The sequence below is a fragment of the Pseudophryne corroboree genome, chromosome 11 (genome assembly GCF_028390025.1).
Source record: "Pseudophryne corroboree isolate aPseCor3 chromosome 11, aPseCor3.hap2, whole genome shotgun sequence".
Lineage (NCBI taxonomy): Eukaryota > Metazoa > Chordata > Amphibia > Anura > Myobatrachidae > Pseudophryne > Pseudophryne corroboree.
This window is the reverse complement of record NC_086454.1, coordinates 134208328-134231352: the sequence shown is the minus strand read 5'-3', so window position 1 is coordinate 134231352 and position 23025 is coordinate 134208328. Positions and strand designations below refer to the sequence as shown.

At 45.2% G+C, this 23025-nt stretch overlaps 1 protein-coding gene across 5 annotated transcripts in view; it reads right to left on the bottom strand.

Moving 5' to 3' along the window:
* The window catches only part of GPHA2 (glycoprotein hormone subunit alpha 2), a 289765-nt gene that overhangs the window by 102280 nt on the left and 164460 nt on the right, over nt 1-23025 (bottom strand). For 3 of the 5 annotated variants that reach the window (XM_063946136.1, XM_063946134.1, XM_063946135.1), the window contains exons 3-4: nt 20985-21030; nt 20331-20406 (exon numbers count right to left, since the gene is read on the bottom strand). The exons of 1 other annotated variant lie outside the window; for it this stretch is intronic. In XM_063946136.1, the coding sequence (XP_063802206.1) occupies nt 20331-20406; nt 20985-21030 (122 nt within the window). The remainder of the gene's footprint in view (nt 1-20330; nt 20407-20984; nt 21031-23025) is intronic. One more of the 5 variants, XM_063946139.1, reaches the window with a different exon arrangement.

The window sequence follows — 23025 nt, the reverse complement described above, 5'->3', positions numbered from 1 at the left end:
CTGCAGTGCACATGGTTTTGCCCAACTGCTAAAAAAATTTCCTGCTGCGATCAACTTGGAATTACCCCCATAGTTTGAGAGTTGAAGAAACTAACAATTTTAATGTACTAAAAGAGGCACGAGGAGGGAAGGCCGAGGCGTTCCTGAAAATCTTGAAATGAAGAGGGAGCGGAATTACTTCTAACGTGGATAGACCTGCTTGTATTGCAGGCATGCCATGGCGCCGTCATCTTGGCTTCACAGTGCCGCCGTCTTGGGGAATCAGGGGTGGTCCCTTTGCGCAGTCAATGGAGATGGATAAGGGGAGAGATTATGGTTGATGCATGATCTATCCCACAGCTGAAGAGTGACGTTGATAGTGGGAACTGAACAAGTCGAGACCAGTCTGCAGGCTCTGAAAAGCCAAACCAAAGTACTAAGCACACCTCCCTGAAACAAGGAGTTCTCAATATCCACCCATTTATTCACTCTAGGGGTGGAGTGCCAGGAGAGCACATGGTTAAGGTAACAGGGTGTGTAGTAGGACTGTAAAATAGGAAGCCCTAAACCACCCGAAACTGTACCCTTACTAAGAATTGAACGGCTGATGTGAGGTTTATGACATGCCCATATGAAGTGATTACATGCTTTCTGTAAGGAGGTCAAGGTTGTAATGGGAACTACAATTGGGAGAGTTTGAAAGAGTTATAACAAATGAGGAAGGATATTAATTTTGAGAGCGTTCACCCTACCAATTCAGGAAACATCCATTGCGATCCCAACTGACAAGGTCCATTTGCAGAGTTTTAGAACAAAGTTGGTCTAATAGGGAAGAATGTATGTTTTGGTAATGTAAACACCAAGATATTTAATAGCAGAGGGTCTCCAAAGAAAAGGAAACTGATAAGTCAATGTGGACTGCAAATGAGGTGACACATGTAAGGCAAGGGCCTCAGATTTGGAGTAATTCATTTTATATCACGATAGGGAAGTAAGGGAAATCAATGGATTTCGTCAGGAGAAAGGGGTTCGTCCCCTGAAATGTAGAGAGCAATAAAGTTTGTTTGAGTAAGACTTACAGTGCCACCTTGTCTCTGCCAAGATATTGGTTATATATTAAATATATATGGAGAAGAGAGAAGAGGACAAGCGCCTAATAGTGCAGTAACTTTGTGCCAACTTTGGATATTTATAATGAAGTATCTCTAGGTAATCTGCGTACCGGAAAGTTGATTTTTAGCAGGCACATCAAAATTACAGCGACTGGTTCCTCCAGTAGGTTATCTGCCCCACAACTGGTCACCGTTTTCGCGTGAGCAGATATCTCACAGGAAATATCTTTCGGTCCGAGTTATTCGCAATAAAGCACGGTGCACAAAGGGTATGATCGCCTGCGCCTCGATATCCAGCTCCCGGCTATCAGCAGATAACCGGAGCTGGATATCGAGGCGCAGGCGATCATACCCTTTGTGCACCGTGCTTTATTGCGAATAACTCGGACCGAAAGATATTTCCTGTGAGATATCTGCTCACGCGAAAACGGTGACCAGTTGTGGGGCAGATAACCTACTGGAGGAACCAGTCGCTGTAATTTTGATGTGCCTGCTAAAAATCAACTTTCCGGTACGCAGATTACCTAGAGATACTTCATTATAAATATCCAAAGTTGGCACAAAGTTACTGCACTATTAGGCGCTTGTCCTCTTCTCTCTTCTCCAGTTTTTTTGCCACTGAACCTAGTGACACCCCGAAGGACTGAGCTGCCGTCTGCAGGGACTCCTGTGGAACCAAAGTGCAAGTCCATCTCTAAAGACATTTCCTGAATACATTATACTGGTCAAAAAGGGAAGTAGCGCACCAACCACACTTTTGATATTAAATATATATATATATATATATAAATACATACATATATATATATATATGCAGAAAAGATTGGAGAGCGCACACGTCAATGTAGTATTTGATACACTTTATATAAAAACTAAATGTTCACATACATCAAGGTTTAAAATCACACGTATGGCAAGACTCTGTCGCAAGTAAAACCGTCAGTCCTCTAATCTGCACAGCCAGTTGATAGATTGACATGTTATATTTACACCTACCCCCACAGTCCAAAACTTTGACAATTTTTTTTTAAATGGGTGTACGCACCAATTAATGCACCACCCTCACTGTAGCTCCACCCACATTATCCACAGCTCCACCCCCTCCCGGTGTCTGTGTGGGGGGGCTGCCTATTTTGTCAGTCCTGGGCCCCACAATTTCTGAGAAAAACAGCCCTGATATATATATAGCACATCTTGACAAAGGGGCTACAGGCCCCCGAAGCATTGGTATTTCTATGTGATTTTTTCTTGATATAGATCTTTTTCACAAGTCCTTTGAGTGCCACTGTCATTCCTTGTTATTTTTACCTTTTGTAAAACAGAGGGCACCGAGGCAATTTGCCATAAAGTTACTGGAGTGCCGGACCACCTTTGGTTGCTATATATATATACAGTGCTGCAAAAAAGTATTTGGACAGCCACCGACTGTGCCAGTTTACCCACTTAAAAAGATGAGAGAGGTCTGTAATTTCCATCATAGGTACACTTCAACTGTGAGAGACAGAATATGAAAAAAAAAACCCAGGAAATCACATTGTATGATTTTTAAACAATTTACTTGCATATTCTTGTGGAAAATAAATATTTGGACACCTACCAAGCAGCAAGATTTCTGGCTCTCACAGACCTGTTACTTCTTCTTTAAGAAGCTCTTCTATCCTCCACTCATTACCTGTATTAATGGCACCTGTTTGAACTGGTTATCTCTATAAAAGACCCCTGTCCACACCCTCAAACAGTCAGACTGCTATCTCTCCACCATGGCCAAGACCAGAGAGCTGTATAAGGACACCAGGGACAAAATTGTAGAGCTGCACAAGGCTGCAATGAACTACTCGACAATAGGCAAGCAGCTTGGTGAGAAGAGATCAACTGTTGGAGCAATTATTAAAAAATGGAAGAAATACAAGATCACTTACAATCTCCCTCGACCTGGGGCTCCATGCAAGATCTCACCTCGTGGGGTATCAATGATCTTGAGAACGGTGAGGAATCAGCCCAGAACTACACAGGAGGACCTTGTCAATGACCTCAAGAGAGCTGGGACCACAGTCACAAAGGTTACCATTAGTAACACACTATGTCGTCATGGATTGAAATCCTGCTGCGCCCGAAAGGTCCCCCTGCTTAAGCCAGCACATGTCCAGGCCTGTCTAAAGTTTGCCAGTGACCATCTGGATGATCCAGAGGAGGATCGGGAGAATGCAATGTGGTCAGATGAGAGCAAAATCGAACTTTTTGGTATAAACTCCACTCGCCGTGTTTGAAGGGAGAAGAATGATGAATGGCATCCCAAGAACACCATACCCACTGTGAAGCATGGGGGTGGAAACATCATGCTTTGGGGCTGCTTTTCTGCAAAGGGGAAAGGACGACTGATCCGTATTAAGGAGAGGATGAATAGGGTCATGTATCATGAGATTTTGGGAAAAAACCTCCTTCCCTCAGTAAGAGCATTGAAGATGGAATGTGGCTGGGTCTTCCAGCATGACAATGACCCCAAACACACCGCCCGGGCAACTAAGGAGTGGCTCCGTAAGAAGCATTTCAAGGTCCTGGAGTGGCCTAGCCAGTCTCCAGACCTCAACCCAATAGATAATCTGTGGAGGGAGTTGAAAGTCCGTGTTGCCCGGCGACAGCCCCAAAACATGACAGGTCTAGAGAAGATCTGCATGGAAGAGTGGGAAAAATACCTGCTACAGTGTGTGCAAACCTGGTCAAGAACTACAGGAAACGTTTGACCTCTGTAATTGCCAACCGAGGTTATATTACAAAGTATTGCGTTAAACTATTTGATTGTCCAAATATTTATTTTCCGCAAGAATAAAGAAATAAATTGTTAAAAATCATACAATGTGATTTCCTAGTTTTTTTTTCATATTCTGTCTCTCACAGTTGAAGTGTACCTATGATGGAAATTACAGACCTCTCTCATCTTTTAAAGTGGGTCAACTTGCACAATCGGTGGCTGTCCAAATACTTTTTTGCCCCACTATATATATATATATATATATATATATATATATATATATACACACGGCTCAAAAAAATAAAGGGAACACTAAAATAACACATCCTAGATCTGAATGAATGAAATATTCTTATTAAATACTTTGTTCTTTACATAGTTGAATGTGCTGACAACAAAATCACACAAAAATGATCAATGGAAATCAAATTTATTAACCCATGGAGGTCTGGATTTGGAGTTACACTCAAAATTAAAGTGGAAAAACACACTACAGGCTCATCCAACTTTGATGTAATGTCCTTAAAACAAGTCAAAATGAGGCTCAGTAGTGTGTGTGGCCTCCACGTGCCTGTATGACCTCCCTACAACCCACACAAGTGGCTCAGGTAGTGCAGCACATCCAGGATGGCACATCAATGCGAGCTGTGGCAAGAAGGTTTGCTGTGTCTGTCAGCGTAGTGTCCAGAGCATGGAGGCGCCACCAGGAGACAGGCCAGTACATCAGGAGATGTGGAGGAGGCCGTAGGAGGGCAACAACCCAGCAGCAGGGCCGCTACCTCCGCCTTTGTGCAAGGAGGAACAGGAGGAGCACTGCCAGAGCCCTGCAAAATGACCTCCAGCAAGCCACAAATGTGCATGTGTCTACTCAAACGATCAGAAACAGACTCCATGAGGGTGGTATGAGGGCCCGACGTCCACAGGTGGGGGTTGTGCTTACAGCCCAACACCGTGCAGGACGTTTGGCATTTGCCAGAGAACACCAAGATTGGCAAATTCGCCACTGTCGCCCTGTGCTCTTCACAGATGAAAGCAGGTTCTCACTCAGCACATGTGACAGACGTGACAGAGTCTGGAGACGCCAATGAGAACGTTCTGCTGCCTGCAACATCCTCCAGCATGACCGGTTTGGCAGTGGGTCAGTAATGGTGTGGGGTGGCATTTCTTTGGGGGGCCGCACAGCCCTCCATGTGCTCGCCAGAGGTAGCCTGACTGCCATTAGGTTCCGAGGTGAGATCCTCAGACCCCTTGTGAGACCATATGCTGGTGCGGTTGGCCCTGAGTTCCTCCTAATGCAAGACAATGCTAGACCTCATGTGGCTGGAGTGTGTCAGCAGTTCCTGCAAGACGAAGATATTGATGCTATGGACTGGCCCGCCCATTCCCCAGACCTGAATCCAATTGAGCACATCTGGGACATCATGTCTCGCTCCATCCACCAACGCCACGTTGCACCACAGACTGTCCAGGAGTTGGAGGGAGCATGCCCAGGCGTTGCAGGGAGGTCATACAGGTACATGGAGGCCACACACACTACTTAGCCTCATTTTGACTTGTTTTAAGGACATTCCATCAAAGTTGGATCAGCCTGTAGTGTGTTTTTCCACTTTAATTTTGAGTGTGACTCCAAATCCAGACCTCCATGGGTTAATAAATTTGATTTGGAGATATATATATATATATATATATATATATATATACACACACTTATATATAATCAGGGATGTGCAGTCAGGAGAGGCAGTGCCTCCCCTGTCATTAATGATTAAAATAATACAAAGAAGATACTTGTGACACATATTCTGTGTCATAAGTATCTCCTTTATTATTCTAATCATTATCAAGGTGTTAAATGTGTTTGGAAGGCACCTATCGTGGTGACTCCCGATGTGAATAGGGAAAGGTGTGGGAGCGAGGGGCGGGCGCAGGCGGGGCCAACCATGGGCAGTAAAATCCCATTGAAATTACATAGGAAAGCGGCACCTCTAAAGGTGCCGCTTTCCTGTGTAATTTCAATGGGCTTTTACATACAGGGACGTGCTTTCAACCCATGAAAGCATTCCCCTGTAAGTGAGGCCACAGTGATTAGCCAGCGGATCCATCACTGGATCTGCTGTCATCACTTAATGGGCTCGGCGGCGGGATGCGGCGGAGGTGCGGGCGTAGGTGGCGGCAGGGTGGATGAGGCGGAGGTGCGGGTGGTGGTGGCGGATCCTGCCTGCCATCCTGCAGAGTTTGGCAGCGGAGTGGTACCAGTTTCAAAAGTGGCGCGAGGCAGTGGCGTCAGTCCGACGGTGGAGGAGGAGCAGTGAAGAGCTCCTGAAGAAAGAAGACACCGTGGAAGTCCTGGATGGGCGGCCGCTATGCAAAAGAGCTTAACAGCCGCCGCCCACCAGGTGTAGACGCCAGAAGCCCTAGGAAGGCGGCCACGCAAAAGAGCTTAAAGGCCACCGCCTCCCAGGTGAAGATGCCGGAAGCCCTGGGGAGGTGGCGCCCCCCCAGGTGAAGACGCCGGAAGCCCTGGGAAGGCGGTGGCCACGCAAAATAGCTTAAAGGCCACCACCCCCAGGTAAAGAACCTGAGTAATAAAACTTTTTTTAAAGACAGTGTTGTGATTTTTTTAAATATTTTCTTTAAATGTGGACTACAGGTGCCAGCTGGCCCTTTATGTCCGGGCAGGCATGCTGGGACCTGTAGGCCACCTGTAAAGAACAATATTAGCATACAATGAACCCCGCACCCACCGCCACCAGGGGTGCGGGGCATAGAACTGGGCTATCAGCCCAGTGCTGGTTGTTGCTCGGGACGGGGGACCCCATTTAAATTTTTTGGGGCCCCGCTTTCCAAGGAATTCCAGCCCTGGGCTGACTGGCTTGGGGGGCACTTTAATGGCATGGCAGGGGGACCCCACACTGAGTGTCTCTCCTGCTATGGCATTATCCCCCCTGGCTGGTTCTGCCTGGTGCTGGTTTTAGTGGTGTGTGAGGGGACTACACTCCCCCCCCCCCTCAATGGGGGTGTTTAGCTGCTAGTGCCTCCCCAGCCACTGACCTCACTGCACGTCATTGATAGATAGAAAGATAGATAGATATACTCGAACAGAGGGTGTGGCACTCGGCTTAACAAAGAGACTCAAGCATGTTGCTGATGCTATCAACGTTTCAGTGTATTTCACTGTCGTCAGGTAACAAATATATATATATATATTTCATAAAACATTGGTCGGCCCCCCGGGCAGACCGATCATATCCGCCAGGGGGTCCCTATTACAACCTTTAGCGATGTTTGTGGATGCTTTTCTACAGGATTTGATTCCATTTATTCCAAGCTATCTGAAGGACACAGGGGATTTTCTAACTAAGATCTTGGAACTGGGTGATGTTGATGAGAGAGTACTACTTGTGACACTTGATGTGCCGTCATTGTACACCATAATTCCCCATGATTTGGGGCTTGAGGCAGTAAGGAAATTACTTATTTCAGCAGGTACATCGGCTGTTCCAATTGAGGGACTCTTAGAATTTTTGGAGTTGATCCTGACCAACAACCACTTCATGTATCAGGGTGACTATTATATGCAATGTTCGGGGACGGCTATGGGTTCCTACGTGGCCCCAGTATATGCAGGTATTTTCATGCATCAATATGAGACAACTAATATCCTACCCAAATATGGCAGTAAGATTATCTATTACAAGCGTTTTATAGATGATATATTTATGCTGTGGGACGGTACTGAGTCTGATTTTAATGGTATGTTGGAGCAGCTAAATACTTTAGATTCTACAGTGCGATTGACTGGACACGTAAGCAGAAGTTCTATTAATTTTTTGGACTTAACGATCTTCCGTAAAGGTACCAGACTGGGTACCACCCTATTTAGAAAGGAGACAGATCGTAATACGATCTTACATGCTACAAGTAACCACCCACCCTCACTCAGGTCGATTTTACCCATTTCGCAGTTTATGCGCGTTCTAAGGAACAATACAGACCCAGTAACTGCAGAAACACAAATTTTGGAGATGAGGACCCGGTTCCTTGAGAGGGGACATAAAAAGAGTACGATTAATGCTTGTTTGGAAAAGGTACGTTCAAAATTTGTGGAGCCAAAACCAGTAAAAGAGGCTCGAATGATATATGTTGCACTATTTGATGGGAAATCGACCAGCATTGGATCCTCATTGAGGCGACATTGGCCAATACTAAAGTCTGACCCTAAATTGAAGGGAATGTTTGAACATCCGCCAATGATGGCTTACAGACGCGACCGTAATTTGAAGCAGCTTCTGATGCACCTGGCAAGACATACTGCCAATGGAGAAAGTGGTTGGCTAAATCCACAAAAGAGGGGCTGCGTAAAATGCCTGGGATGTGTCACATGCCGTTCCATGCTGGTTGGAGATAAGTTCCCGCACCCCTGAGTGGGAAGTCAATTAACATCAGATTTAGGCTACATTGCCGCCTTGACCATGTAATTTATATGCTGATATGCCCGTGTGGCCATCCTTATGTGGGGATGACCACATGTACATTTAGAGAAAGGATGGCGAACCATCGCAGTTCGATCCATCAAGCACTGCTAACAGGGCGGACCGACAAGCCGGTTGCCCAACACTTCTTGGCAGCAGGACATCAAGTGGCCTCACTCAAGTGCCGAATTATTGATTGGGTTCCAGTACCCAAAAGGGGTGGGGACCAGAGGCAGAACTCTGGGAGGCAACGGAGTCAGCTGCCGCCGGGCTCCTGCTTTGAAGGGGGGCACCTCTCCTCCTGTTCCATGTGTTCAGCTATATTAATCAATTAAGTTAATTGACAGCAGCCGGTATCTCTTCCATAGCCGACTTCCCCACTAGTCACTACACCTTACAAATCGCACCCTCTTTATTATAGATACACTGGAAGTAGAATTCTCATACTTTCTATGCAAGAGCAGATATCTCCATCAGTAAGGTGCATGCTTCCAGTGTAATAGGTTGTGGGTTCTAATCCCGGGTATGACACTTGCAAATTTACTGTCAGAGAAATAATCAGCATTGTGAGTGACTGGGCAGATCTATGTAGTGTGTTGCTGGACACCTACATAGATCTGCCTAGTTGCAACGGTTTTGTAGTAGCTTCATGTAGTTAGAATCTGCAGGCTTGCTATGTAGGAGCAAATAATATTTATAGGGGGGGCACCAATATTTTTCTTGCCTCCCGGCAAATGGGACAAACTTACGCCACTAGTGGGGACCAATCACTCCTTTTAAAAAAATTGGAAGCAAGATGGATCCATAGATTGGGTTCGGTGGTACCAAATGGACTCAATGAATCTAATCCTCTAAATTTCTTTCTAAGCTGAGAGAGGGATATTTCCCTCTTTTTTTCAGTTTTTTTTACCATTTTGTCCCTTTTCACTTTGTGGAATGTGCTGTTCTAAGCTGCCCTTTGGATACTCTGACCGGCACACACTTTACACACAAGTAGATGTATTTATGTAATACAAAAAATGAAACAATGACTTGCGCCCTAGCTGCAGCTTGATATACGTCCAAAAGAACACCACTTCTTTCTACATACAACAATACACTGGTGGACGATCTCCAAGCGCTGCTAAGTAAATCTGGAATCCTTGTGTTTTAAGAACCCTCAAAAAAAGCAGAGTACAACAGTATTTGTAAGGGGGTCTCTGTATTTGGCCATTCACTTATAGTTTCACCAACGACTGACCTTTGTTAAGTACCCTATGTTCCCATAAAGGTTTCTTTCACCCTCTCTTCAATTCAAGGCATTGTGACATCATCATCTATAGCATACAGGTCATTAGAACCAAGCTTACCTGAATGATAAGCCCTATGTGCATCCAAAGGTATCTTTAATGGACCCTCCTTCTCTAGAATCCTCTATCAATCTTGTGTACGTGTATACAGCTTCGCAACAACTCTTTTAAAAAAAAACTCCATCAGTCCATTTATATAAAAAAACAATGGTTTCTCTTTAATCACCACAATCCACATAAAAGAGATTAATATTCCATACAAAAATAGAAGCACCCAATTTATGGACAGGCAGGACCGCTTCCACTTACACCCCTAAGATGGAATGGGGGGTAGGGTACAACCCACTACTGGTAAATATGTTAAAGCCAATCGAGCCAACCACTTATTTGGACACCTACTCGATTGGCTTTAACATCTTTACCAGTAGTGGGTTGTACCAGGGCCGTAACTAGGGGGGGCTAGGGGGTCACGTGCCCCGGGCGCCGGAAGGAGGGGGGGGCGCTGTGTACTCTGCACGGCTACTTTGGCCTTACTTTGAACCTACACCCTGGAATAACAACGTATTGCGTCCTTCCTGATCTCCCTCCAACTGAGAAGAGCGCAGCTTCTGACCGGCCTCCACCACCAATGCTGCTGGAACGGCAAGGCATTCCATCTGAGCATAGCGCAAACCCTGCCCGGCCTCTTCCTCCAACACGCTAGGTAATTTCACCATCCGGGGATGCTCAGATCACTACGGCCTCTACAGTGGCTCTCCCTGATCGACTCTGCACACCTGCTCCCAGCATTGTAAAGCCGGAGCCACGGTAATCAGTGCAGCTGCACTGAAGCTGGACGGGGAGAGTTTCCAGCTTTGGACACTTGCCTGGGACTTTGCTTGGTCTAGTCTAGGAGCAGACCTGTTCTTCCAAGAACTCCAGAAGGTAGGGAAAGATAGGGTCTAACTTCACTGCTGACTGTAACATCTATTGGGCTACCACAACGGATAACACCTACACAAAAAACTCTGTTTTATGTTATAAAAATATTTTTACTAACTACCATTATTTTTTAAATGTGCCATGAATCTTACACATATATAAAATATAGTGCTCAAATGTAATTTTTACATTATCCAACTAACACTGTAGAGTATAAACAGTCTCTACTTAAGGATGAGGATCAACTTAAAAAGACAGTAGTATCTTCAGCTCACAATGGGACAGCAGGATAACCTGCCACCCCCGCCCCTCTCTCTCTCTCTCTCTCTCTCTCTCTCTCTCTCTCTCCCGTCTCTCCCTCTCCTCTCTCTCTCTCTCTCCCATCTCTCACTCTCTCTCTCTCTCTCTCCCCCATCTCTCCCTCACCCCTTTCTCTCTCCCCCCTCTCTGCTTCACCCCTCTCTCCCATCTCTCGCTCACCCCTCTCTCCCATCTAATGTTAATGAGGGGTACTAATGTGCAGTGTAATGAGATTAAAATTGCACAACTGCATGGCCTAGTTTGAATCCTTTTTTAACCCTTAACATTCATTTTCCTAATTTTTTATTGTATTTATTTATTTATTTTTTATTAATTTATATTTTTTTACTATTATTTTTTCTTTATATATATTTATTTATTTATTTATTTATTTTTTGGGGGGGGCGCCAAATTAGTGCCTTGCCCCGGGTGCCGAGAATCCTAGTTTCGGCCCTGGTTGTACCCTACCCCCCATTCCATCTTAGGGGTGTTAGTGGAAGCGGTCCTGCCTGTCCATAAATTGGGTGCTTCTATTTTTGTATGGAATTTTAATCTCTTTTATGTGGATTGTGGTGATTAAAGAGAAACCATTGTTTTTTCTATATAAATGGACTGATGGAGTTTTTTTTTTTTTTTTAAAAGAGTTGTTGCGAAGCTGTATACACGTACACAAGATTGATAGAGGATTCTAGAGAAGGAGGATCCATTAAAGATACCTTTGGATGCACATAGGGCTTATCATTCAGGTAAGCTTGGTTCTAATGACCTGTATGCTATAGATGATGATGTCACAGTGCCTTGACTTGAAGAGAGGGTGAAAGAAACCTTTATGGGAACATAGGGTACTTAACAAAGGTCAGTCGTTGGTGAAACTATAAGTGAACGGCCAAATACAGAGACCCCCTTACAAATACTGTTGTACTCTGCTTTTTTTGAGGGTTCTTAAAACACAAGGATTCCAGATTTACTTAGCAGCGCTTGGAGATCGTCCACCAGTGTATTGTTAGATGTATTTATGTGTGTATAACTATGTGAATTTAGATTGTGTAGTTTATTAACTATGCTATTAGAGAGTATATGTTTTTTTCTGTTTGTGTGTTTTTATATTTAGTACGCACTGTGGCTGTTTTATGGTGGGTTAGGATGGACTCTTGTTATGCTTCTATGGGAGAATTATTATGTAGTTATATGAGATGTCATTAGTATGGAACTTTTTCTAGAATACTTTGGGTATGTTCCTTGACTTTCCGATTAGTAGCCACAGGGTGGTGTTTAGCATGATTGGGGATTGTTTTTAACTGTATTTGATTGGCTCTATCACCGGAATTAGTAGTGTGCATTCGTGTTGGCAGGTGAATTTTATTTATATGCCTCTATTTGTGGAGACTGTTTTGTATAAATAATAATATATTGGATGGTAATTGCACTTATGTGCTTTGCCGTAATGAATAAGGTATATGATGTCTATTGATAGCATTCCACTTCGGGGAGGCTTCCTGTTTGCGTTTCACTGGACGTGGCCACACTTCTGCCCGGGTGACGCGTGCGGTTCACGGGCCGGAAGTGGTCACCGTTGCCTAGTAACACTCGGCGAAAGGCGCCGCTGTTTCGCCTTTTGCCCTGTTGACGTGAGCGTCTTATGGACTGGAGGGGCCGCATGTGTAAACTCACCAGGAACCCCAAGGTGGAAGAACGTTGTTGTGTAGGTAAATTCCTTGTTGGATGACATCACGAATGCGCTCTGTATTATTTCCTTGTTTGGTGCTTATTAGGACAGGCTGTAGCCTGCGATGTAAAGTCGCATTGTTATGAGGTCATGAGGAGGCGATTTTGGCACCATTTTCAATTAACATTTGGTGTATATAGAGCCAGTCAGGCATGGCCACTTTTACTGCTGGATGCCTGGGACAATCTGTTGATTGATTTAATCATTTGCTGTGTAGTTGCTGCACATAGCCTCCTGAGGAAGGCCCGCTGAGCCTCTATTTACTTTATATATATATACAGTGGGGTTCGAAAGTTTGGGCACCCCAGGCAAAAATTATTTTTAATGTGCAAAAAGAAACCAAGGAAAGATGGGAAAATCTCAAAAAGGCATCAAATTACAGATTAGACATTCTTATAACATGTCAAAAAAAAGTTTGATTTTATTTCCATCATTTACACTTTCAAAAGAACAGAAAACAAAAAATGGCGTCTGCAAAAGTTTGGGCACCCTGCAGAGTTAATACCTTGTACTGCCCCCTTTGGCAAGTATCACAGCTTGTAAACGCTTTTTGTAGCCAGCCAAGAGTCTTTCAATTCTTCTTTGAGGTATCTTCGCCCATTCTTCCTTACAAAAGTCTTCCAGTTCTTTGAGATTCCTGGGCTGTCTGTGACGCACTGCTCTTTAAAGGTCTATCCATAGATTTTCAATTATGTTGAGGTCAGGAGATTGTGAAGGCCATGGCAAAACCTTCAGTTTACGCCTCTTGATGTAATCCACCGTGGATTTTGAGGTGTGTTTAGGATCATTATCAATTTGTAGAAGCCAGCCTCTCTTTAACTTCAGCTTTTCACAGATGGCATCAAGTTAGCGTCCAAAATTTGCTGGAATCTTATTGAATCCATTTTTCCTTCTACTCGTGAAATGTTCCCTGTGCCACTGGCTGCAATACAACCCCAAAGCATGATTGATCCACCCCCATGCTTAACAGTTGGACAGAGGTTCTTTTCATTAAATTCTGTGCCCTTCCTTCTCCAAACATACCTTTGCTCATTCCGGCCAAAAAGTTCTCTTTTAACCTCATCGGTCCACAGAACTTTATTCCAAAATGCATCAGGCTTGTCTATATGTTCATTTGCAAACTTCAAACGCTGATTTTTGTGGTGAGGACGTAGAAGAGGTTTTCTTCTGATGACTTTTCCATGAAGACCATATTTGTACAAGTATCTCTTTATAGTGGAATAGTGTACCACAACTACAGTGTCTGCCAGATCTTCCTGGAGGGATCGTGCAGTCAAACGTGGATTTTGACTTGCTTTTCTCACAATCCTGCGAGCTGTTCTGTCTGATATTTTTCTTGGTCTTCCAGATCTTGCTTTAACCAGGGCCAACAGCATTACCACTTTCCATGTGAGATATTTTAAGTCCACAGTGGTGAGTGGTTCAAACCAATGTGATTTTAGGAACCCCAAAACTACATTGAGATCCCAAGGTGCCACTGGAGGCACAAAAGGAGGCTGTATATGCAGTACCCCCTTGACAAACGTCTGAACTTCAGGAACTGAAGCCAGTTCTTTCTGGAAGAAAATCGACAGGGCCGAAATTTGAACCTTAATGGACCCTAATTTTAGGCCCATAGACAGTCCTGTTTGCAGGAAATGCAGGAAACGACCCAGTTGAAATTCCTCTGTAGGGGCCTTCCTGGCCTCGCACCACGCAACATATTTACGCCAAATACGGTGATAATGCTGTACGGTTACATCCTTCCTGGCTTTGCTCAGGGTAGGGATGACTTCATCCGGAATGCCTTTTTCCTTCAGGATCCGGCGTTCAACCGCCATGCCGTCAAACGCAGCCGCGGTAAGTCTTGGAACAGACAGGGTCCCTGCTGGAGCAGGTCCTTTCTTAGAGGTAGAGGCCACGGGTCCTCTGTGAGCATCTCTTGAAGTTCCGGGTACCAAGTCCTTCTTGGCCAATCCGGAGCCACGAGTATAGTCCTTACTCCTCTCCTTCTTGGCCAATCCGGAGCCACGAGTATAGTCCTTACTCCTCTCCTTCTTATGATTCTCAGTACCTTGGGTATGAGAGGCAGAGGAGGGAACACATACACTGACTGGTACACCCACGGTGTTACCAGAGCGTCTACAGCTATTGCCTGAGGGTCCCTTGACCTGGCGCAATACCTGTCTAGTTTTTTGTTGAGGCGGGACGCCATCATGTCCACCTTTGGTTTCTCCCAACGGTTCACAATCATGTGGAAGACTTCTGGGTGAAGTCCCCACTCTCCCGGGTGGAGGTCATGTCTGCTGAGGAAGTCTGCTTCCCAGTTGTCCACTCCCGGAATGAACACTGCTGACAGTGCTATCACATGATTTTCCGCCCAGCGAAGAATCCTTGCAACTTCTGCCATTGCCCTCCTGCTTCTTGTGCCGCCCTGTCTGTTTACGTGGGCGACTGCCGTGATGTTGTCTGACTGGATCAGCACCGGCTGACCTTGAAGCAGAGGTCTTGCTAGGCTTAGAGCATTGTAGATGGCCCTTAGCTCCAGGATATTTATGTGAAGTGATGTCTCCAGGCTTGACCACAAGCCCTGGAAATTTCTTCCCTGTGTGACTGCTCCCCAGCCTCTCAGGCTGGCATCCGTGGTCACCAGGACCCAGTCCTGAATGCCGAATCTGCGGCCCTCTAGAAGATGAGCACTCTGCAACCACCACAGGAGAGACACCCTTGTCCTTGGTGACAAGATTATCCGCTGATGCATCTGAAGATGCGACCCGGACTATTTGTCTAGCAGATCCCACTGGAAGGTTCTTGCGTGGAATCTGCCGAATGGGATTGCTTCGTAAGAAGCCACCATCTTTCCCAGGACCCTTGTGCATTGATGCACTGAGACTTGGCCTGGTTTTAGGAGATTTCTGACTAGTTCGGATAACTCCCTGGCTTTCTCCTCCGGGAGAAACACCTTTTTCTGGACTGTGTCCAGGATAATCCCTAGGAATAGAAGTCGTGTCGTCGGGATCAGCTGCGATTTTGGAATATTGAGAATCCAACCGTGCTGGCGCAGCACTATCTGAGATAGTGCTACTCCGACTTCCAACTGTTCCCTGGATCTTGCCCTTATCAGGAGATCGTCCAAGTAAGGGATAACTAAAACTCCCTTCCTTCGAAGGAGTATCATCATTTCGGCCATTACCTTGGTAAAGACCCGGGGTGCCGTGGACAATCCAAACGGCAGCGTCTAAAACTGATAGTGACAGTTCTGTACCACAAACCTGAGGTACCCTTGGTGAGAAGGGTAAATTGGGACATGTAGGTAAGCATCTTTGATGTCCAGAGACACCATATAGTCCCCTTCTTCCAGATTTGCAATCACTGCTCTGAGTGACTCCATCTTGAATTTGAACCTTTGTATGTAAGTGTTCAAGGATTTTAGGTTTAAAATTGGTCTCACCGAGCCGTCCGGCTTCGGTACCACAAATAGTGTGGAATAGTACCCCGTTCCCTGTTGTAGGAGGGGTACCTTGATTATCACCTGCTGGGAATATAGCTTGTGAATGGCTTCCAATACTGCCTCCCTGTCTGAGGGAGACGTCGGTAAAGCAGACTTTAGAAAATGGCGAGTGGGAGACGTCTCGAATTCCAATTTGTACCCCTGAGATACCACCTGAAGGATCCAGGGGTCCACTTGCGAGTGGGCCCACTGCGCACTGAACTTCTTGAGACGGGCCCCCACCGTGCCTGAGTCCGCTTGTAAAGCCCCAGCGTCATGCTGAGGACTTTGCGGAGGCGGGAGAGGGCTTTTGTTCCTGGGAACTGGCTGTTTGTTGCAGCCTTTTTCCTCTCCCTCTGCCACGGGGCAGAAATGAGGCGCCTTTTGCCCGCTTGCCCTTATGGGGCCTAAAGGACTGCGCCTGATAATACGGCGTCTTTTTAGGTTGAGAAGCTACCTGGGGTAAAAATGTGGATTTTCCAGCAGTTGCCTCCGCATCACCTGACCACTGCCGCGTCCATAAACCTCTTCTTGCAGAAATGGACAGCGCGCTAACTCTTGATGCCAGCCGGCAAATATCCCTCTGTGCATCACGCATATATAGAAATGCATCCTTCAAATGCTCTATAGTCAGTAATATACTGTCCCTATCTAGGGTATCAATATTTTCAGTCAGGGAATCCGACCACGCCAGGCCCGCACTGCACATCCAGGCTGAGGCGATTGCTGGTCGCAGTATAACACCCGTGTGAGTGTATATACATTTTAGGATATTCTCCAGCTTTCTATCGGCAGGTTCCTTTAGGGCGGCCGTATCAGGAGAGGGTAGTGCTACCTGTTTAGACAAGCGTGTGAGCGCTTTATCCACCCTAGGGGGTGTTTCCCAACGTGCCCTATCCTCTGGCGGGAAAGGGTACGATGCCAATAACCTTTTAGGAATTATCAGTTTTTTATCGGGGGAAACCCACGCCTCATCACACACTTCATTTAATTCCTCGGATACAGGAAAAACTACAGGCAGTTTTTTCTCACCAAACATAATACCCTTTTTAGTGGTACTTGTATTATCAGAGATATGCAATACATTTTTCATTGCTTCAATCATGTAACGTGTGGCCCTAGTGGAAGTCACGTTTGTCTCCTCATCATCGACACTGGAGTCAGTATCCGTGTCTGTGTCTGCCATTTGAGGTAACGGGCGTTTTAAAGCCCCTGATGGCGTTTGAGACCCCTGGACAGGCACAAGCTGAGTAGCCGGCTGTCTCATGTCGTCAACTGTCTGTCGTAAAGAGCTGACACTGTCACGCAATTCCTTCCATAAGCTCATCCACTCAGGTGTCGACTCCCTAGGGGGTGACAACTCTGTAATAGGCAATTGCTCCGCCTCCATCTCATTTTCCTCCTCAAACATGTCGACACAATCGTACCGACACACCGCACACACACAGGGAATGCTCTGATAGAGGACAGGACCCCACTAGCCCTTTGGGGAGACAGAGGGAGAGTATGCCAGCACACACCAGAGCGCTATATATAGACAGGAATACCACTATAAAATGTGCTTTTCCCTTTATAGCTGCTGTTAGTATTAAAACTGCGCCAAATTAGTGCCCCCCTCTCTTTTTTACCCTTTTCTGTAGTGCAGGACTGCAGGGGAGAGTCAGGGAGACGTCCTTCCAGCGGAGCTGTGATGGAAAATGGCGCCCGTGTGCTGAGGAGATAGGCTCCGCCCCCTTCTCGGCGGCCTTTTCTCCCGCTTTTTGGTGAGTTCTGGCAGGGGTTAAAATACATCCATATAGCCCTGGGGGTTATATGTGGTGTATTTATGCCAGCCAAGGTGTTTACATTGCTGCTCAGGGCGCCCCCCCCTAGCGCCCTGCACCCTCAGTGACCGAAGTGTGAAGTGTGCCTGAGTAACAATGGCGCACAGCTGCAGTGCTGTGCGCTACCTTGTTGAAGACTGATGTCTTCTGCCGCCGATTTTTCCGGACCTCTTCTTGCTTCTGGCTCTGTAAGGGGGCCGGCGGCGCGGCTCTGGGACCGAGCTCCGAGGCTGGGCCTGTGTTCGGTCCCTCTGGAGCTAATGGTGTCCAGTAGCCTAAGAAGCCCAAGCTACCACCACTTAGGTAGGTTCGCTTCTTCTCCCCTTAGTCCCTCGATGCAGTGAGCCTGTTGCCAGCAGGTCTCACTGAAAATAAAAAACCTAAAACTAAACTTTCACTAAGAAGCTCAGGAGAGCCCCTAGTGTGCACCCTTCTCGGCCGGGCACAAAAATCTAACTGAGGCTTGGAGGAGGGTCATAGGGGGAGGAGCCAGTGCACACCAGGTAGTCCTAAAGCTTTACTTTTGTGCCCAGTCTCCTGCGGAGCCGCTATTCCCCATGGTCCTTACGGAGTTCCCAGCATCCACTAGGACGTCAGAGAAATCAATATGACTTATCTGTCCATGGGGGGAATCAGGGATGTACAGTCAGTTCCAGTTCCAACGTGTTTCGTCCTATGTTATGGACTACAAAGATGATTCCTTGGGTGAGCCTGGTCACCTACTGCACTTGTTCTTTACACTTTTAGGCACTCTGTTTCCTTTATTGGTTTACAAATTGCCTAGACTGTGCCTCACAGTATACTCGACCAGAGCTGCCACTCACTATTTGAGGAGTGTTTTTAAGTTTATTATAAATCGTTTCAAAGGTCTTGACCACCACACCTGTCACGCTGTCACTTTGTGATTACTGGGGTTTACCAGGGCGCTTTTCTATATAGTTTGTGTGTTTATATATATATATATATATATATATATATATACATACAGAAGACCAAATTCTCCAAAAGAGCAGGTAGCACTCGAAGACTTTGAATCAGCAGTTTTTATTCTCTACGTTTCACATACACACACACACAAACATTTATTTTATTGAAAGGTGATAAAGCCTAATATTTATCTTACTTAAAACCCTCTAAAAGGTGAAAGAACACAGTACGCTATTGGCGTATGGTATACCGTAAGGGTACGCACGTTGCGTAACAATCGCTTAGCCGTAGTCGAGACGCTCGAGCGTCACGTTCGCTCACGGCCAAGAGATCACAGGCAGGCACGCTGTAGGCTGCCGACTAACGTAATGATATGCTACTAGCATAGCGGACGCTTGGGACCACGAGGAGATCACAAGCGGCGCTGATGCTCACAATGTTAAACCTTTATAACTATACTATAACCAATGTATTTATGCAATAAACCTTGGTGCAGTGATAGGGTGTAAATGTAACACAGTGTAACCTTATTAACTTGAAAGCTGTACGAGCGTCTCCGACGCTCTGAGAATACTTAGAAATATAATAAATACACAGATACCGGTATTAGGTTCTAACACCTTATATGAACGTTCTATTTGCAAAAGAATGATACAATACAAGTCATACACTACCAAAATAACATTGACTACCTAACCAGAAAACTACACATGAAATACAATAGCAGTACAATAACACTTAAGAGAAAGAGAGAGAAAGAGGAGAAGAGAGAGAGAGAGATATGGCTCACAATAACAATAAAGGCAATATGGTTGCGGAGATACTTACGCTCAAGGGAAACAATCGCATGCGCCTCTGGATATCCAGCTCCCGATTATCAGTGGTGAGAACCGTTGAAGAGAATAGAGAGCTGGCCCAGATCGGCTTGTCCTTTTATACCCTATACATAATACAGTACAATGGTCCCTATATTCTTATTGTTCATTGGACACAGGAATTCGTCTTCGCATTATAACAAAAGGTCATAGGTTGATTCATACAGGTGGGCTGTGACTATTTCCAACTGCTCAGGTGGGTGGGAAACTAGGTTTCCCGCCGCATGGATAATAAAGTGCAAATAATAGCAAATGTCCATAAACTTCTTATGTCCATAACTATTCGCACGAGCGATTAATCCGCTCCAAACCAACACCGGAATATTGCTAGTTAAATACTCTTCCGATGGATACTAAACACCACTGTATAACCCCTGTCTGACCCTTCGTATCAAACAAAGAGGGATCTCTTTGTCTATGAACATGCTACATTAACTAAACTTTCAGATTCTATCAAAGGGACCATAATCTACAAAATACATTATATGGTTAAAATATGTAACGGTTGAGTCGCCCGCTAGACGCACATAAACTTTACCGTAAATGCGCATACCGTGCGCCTGCGGGTGCACGCAACAGCGAGTATGTGCACGCACGGGAGAGCCCATGCACTCGCAGCGGGGACACGCATGAGGTGCAAATATGGCAATGTGTAGCGTGATATTTTTCTGACTTTGACAAAGGATACAAGGAAAAATTATGAAATGCTTTGTAGAGAACGGATGTAAATGATCATGGTTGGCAAGTATGGCCCGAATGGAATCCTGTGGGAATAATATAGACACAACGTGATTTAATCACAGATAGATGATCAAACGTAAAACATTGATGTGCGGAAAACGTCTCTGTTTTTGCACTTTTTCCAATGTTTACCAATATTTTTTTACTGGCTATCCAATTAGATAAAAAATAAAAAAACACATTTCTCACAAAAACACACGGGTTCACAGGTGAAACAAAATCCCTGATTAACCACATCTTGTGTCTGCTTATCCGGGCTAATTGGATAGCCCCCGGCAAAGCAATTACCCGCGGTCAATGACCGCAAGTAATTGGATACCACCCATAGAATCCATGATAATTTCACATTCATATGTGTTCTTGCGATCGCGGGCTCAAAATCGGGGCAGATTATTGGGGATTTATTTTCGCCTGCCTCAGGCAGGTGAAACTAAATCTCAGATGACTGTCGGCTTCGGTGACAAATGGAATAGCCCCAGTGGGGTCAATTAGCTGCAGTAAATTGAATTTCCCCCTGACTGTTTTATATCAAGCTCATTCATTTATGGAATTTTTCTTTAGTTTTTCCAAACAACATTAGACAAATTTTCATTATACTCACCAATAATTCTTTTACAGTATACTCATAGTTTTCTGCATCTTCTGAGCTAATGAAGAAGTAAAATATAGCTGTCAAAACATATTTTAATGATGCTTTTGGACCTTGTAATTGCAGATCAGCGCTTGTACCAGCAGGGCCTATAGAGTTGCCATCAGATACCCGGGCAGAAATGACAGCTTATCTCATTTTATATAGGTTATTAAAAAAGTCATTCTGCCAGTACTGACAGTGAACCTTATCAAATTCTGTTTAAAGTCAGAGTAAAGGTGGGTACACACTATTAGATATATCTGCAGATCAATTGATCTGCAGATATATCTATGTACGGATCGGGCAGTGTGCTGTGCATACACACAGCCCGATCCGTCGGGGGACTGACGTCATGAACTGGGCGGGCGGGCGCTCGCGCCCGCCCAGTTCACCTGTCAATCACCGCCGGCCGCCGCAGCATGTGTACGGGCGGTCGGACGACCACCCCGTACACACACAGCGACGGGCCAATATATCGTTAGATATATTGGCTGTCGGCTGTGCGGCTGACGCGATACGTCTGTGAACGACGGAGTTCACAGACGTATCGCCCGTACACACTGGCCGACGGTCCCGCGATGTATCGGCCGTTCAAGAGAACGGACGATACATCGACCAGTGTGTACGGGCCTTAACAGTTTGATTTTTTTATTTGTTTAAATTTAGAATATAAAAAAAACCCCCAATAAATAAAATTGATAAATATAGTAGAAAAGGGAAGGTGTTTCCGCAGTCCTGGTATGTGTGAGTAGGTCTAGCAAGTGCCAATTTCCTAGTGAGGTGATACAGAGCCTGATTGTATGGTAACTCTCAGCTTTGTAAAGTAGCCCATGGGCCCTCCAACAAGGTTCCTAAGTCTAGCTTTGCCAGAAGCACTGAGAGTCAGTGCTGGATAAATAGCTGGATTTCTGATATATATTTGTAATAGCAAATTTGTAATTGATAAAATGGGGTAGGACAGTCGCACAGTGGATAGTTTTAATTTCTGTTAATAAACATAAAAAATATATAGATAAGGGAGGATACAGTAGTTAGCAGCAGTGACGTGCAGTCAGGGTAGGCAGGGGGAGCAGAACCTCTTTTGTCATACTATAGTATACTCCAGAGCTTTGACTATAAAAATGATTGGAATAATACAAAGATATTTAAAGATTATAAATATCATACATGTATTATTCTTGTCAGTTTTATAGTCAAAATTCACCAAATTTGCAACACCCTTTTGTGGGCAGTCTTATTTCTGCAACATACTGTTTTCATATTATTAGTTAGTAAGGAGAAGAATATAGTGATTATACACTGCTCAAAAAAATAAAGGGAACACTTAAATAACACATCCTAGATCTGAATGAATGAAATATTCTTATTAAATACTTTGTTCTTTACATAGTTGAATGTGCTGACAACAAAATCACACAAAAATTATCAATGGAAATCAAATGTATTAACCTATGGAGGTCTGGATTTGGAGTCACACTCAAAATTAAAGTGGAAAAACACACTACAGGCTGATCCAACTTTGATGTAATGTCATTAAAACAAGTCAAAATGAGGCTCAGTAGTGTGTGTGGCCTCCACATGCCTGTATGACCTCCCTACAACCCACACAAGTGGCTCAGGTAGTGCAGCTCATCCAGGATGGCACATCAATGCGAGCTGTGGCAAGAAGGTTTGCTGTGTCTGTCAGCGTAGTGTCCAGAGCATGGAGGCGCTACCAGGAGACAGGCCAGTACATCAGGAGACGTAAAGAAGGCTGCAGGTGGGCAACAACCCAGCAGCAGGGCCGCTACCTCCGCCTTTGTGCAAGGAGGAACAGGAGGAGCACTGCCAGAGCCCTGCAAAATGACCTCCAGCAAGCCACAAATGTGCATGTGTCTACTCAAACGATCAGAACACCAAGACTGGCAAATTCGCCACTGGCGCCCTGTGCTCTTCACAGATGAAAGCAGGTTCTCACTGAGCACATGTGACAGACGTGACAGAGTCTAGAGACGCCAAGGAGAACGTTCTG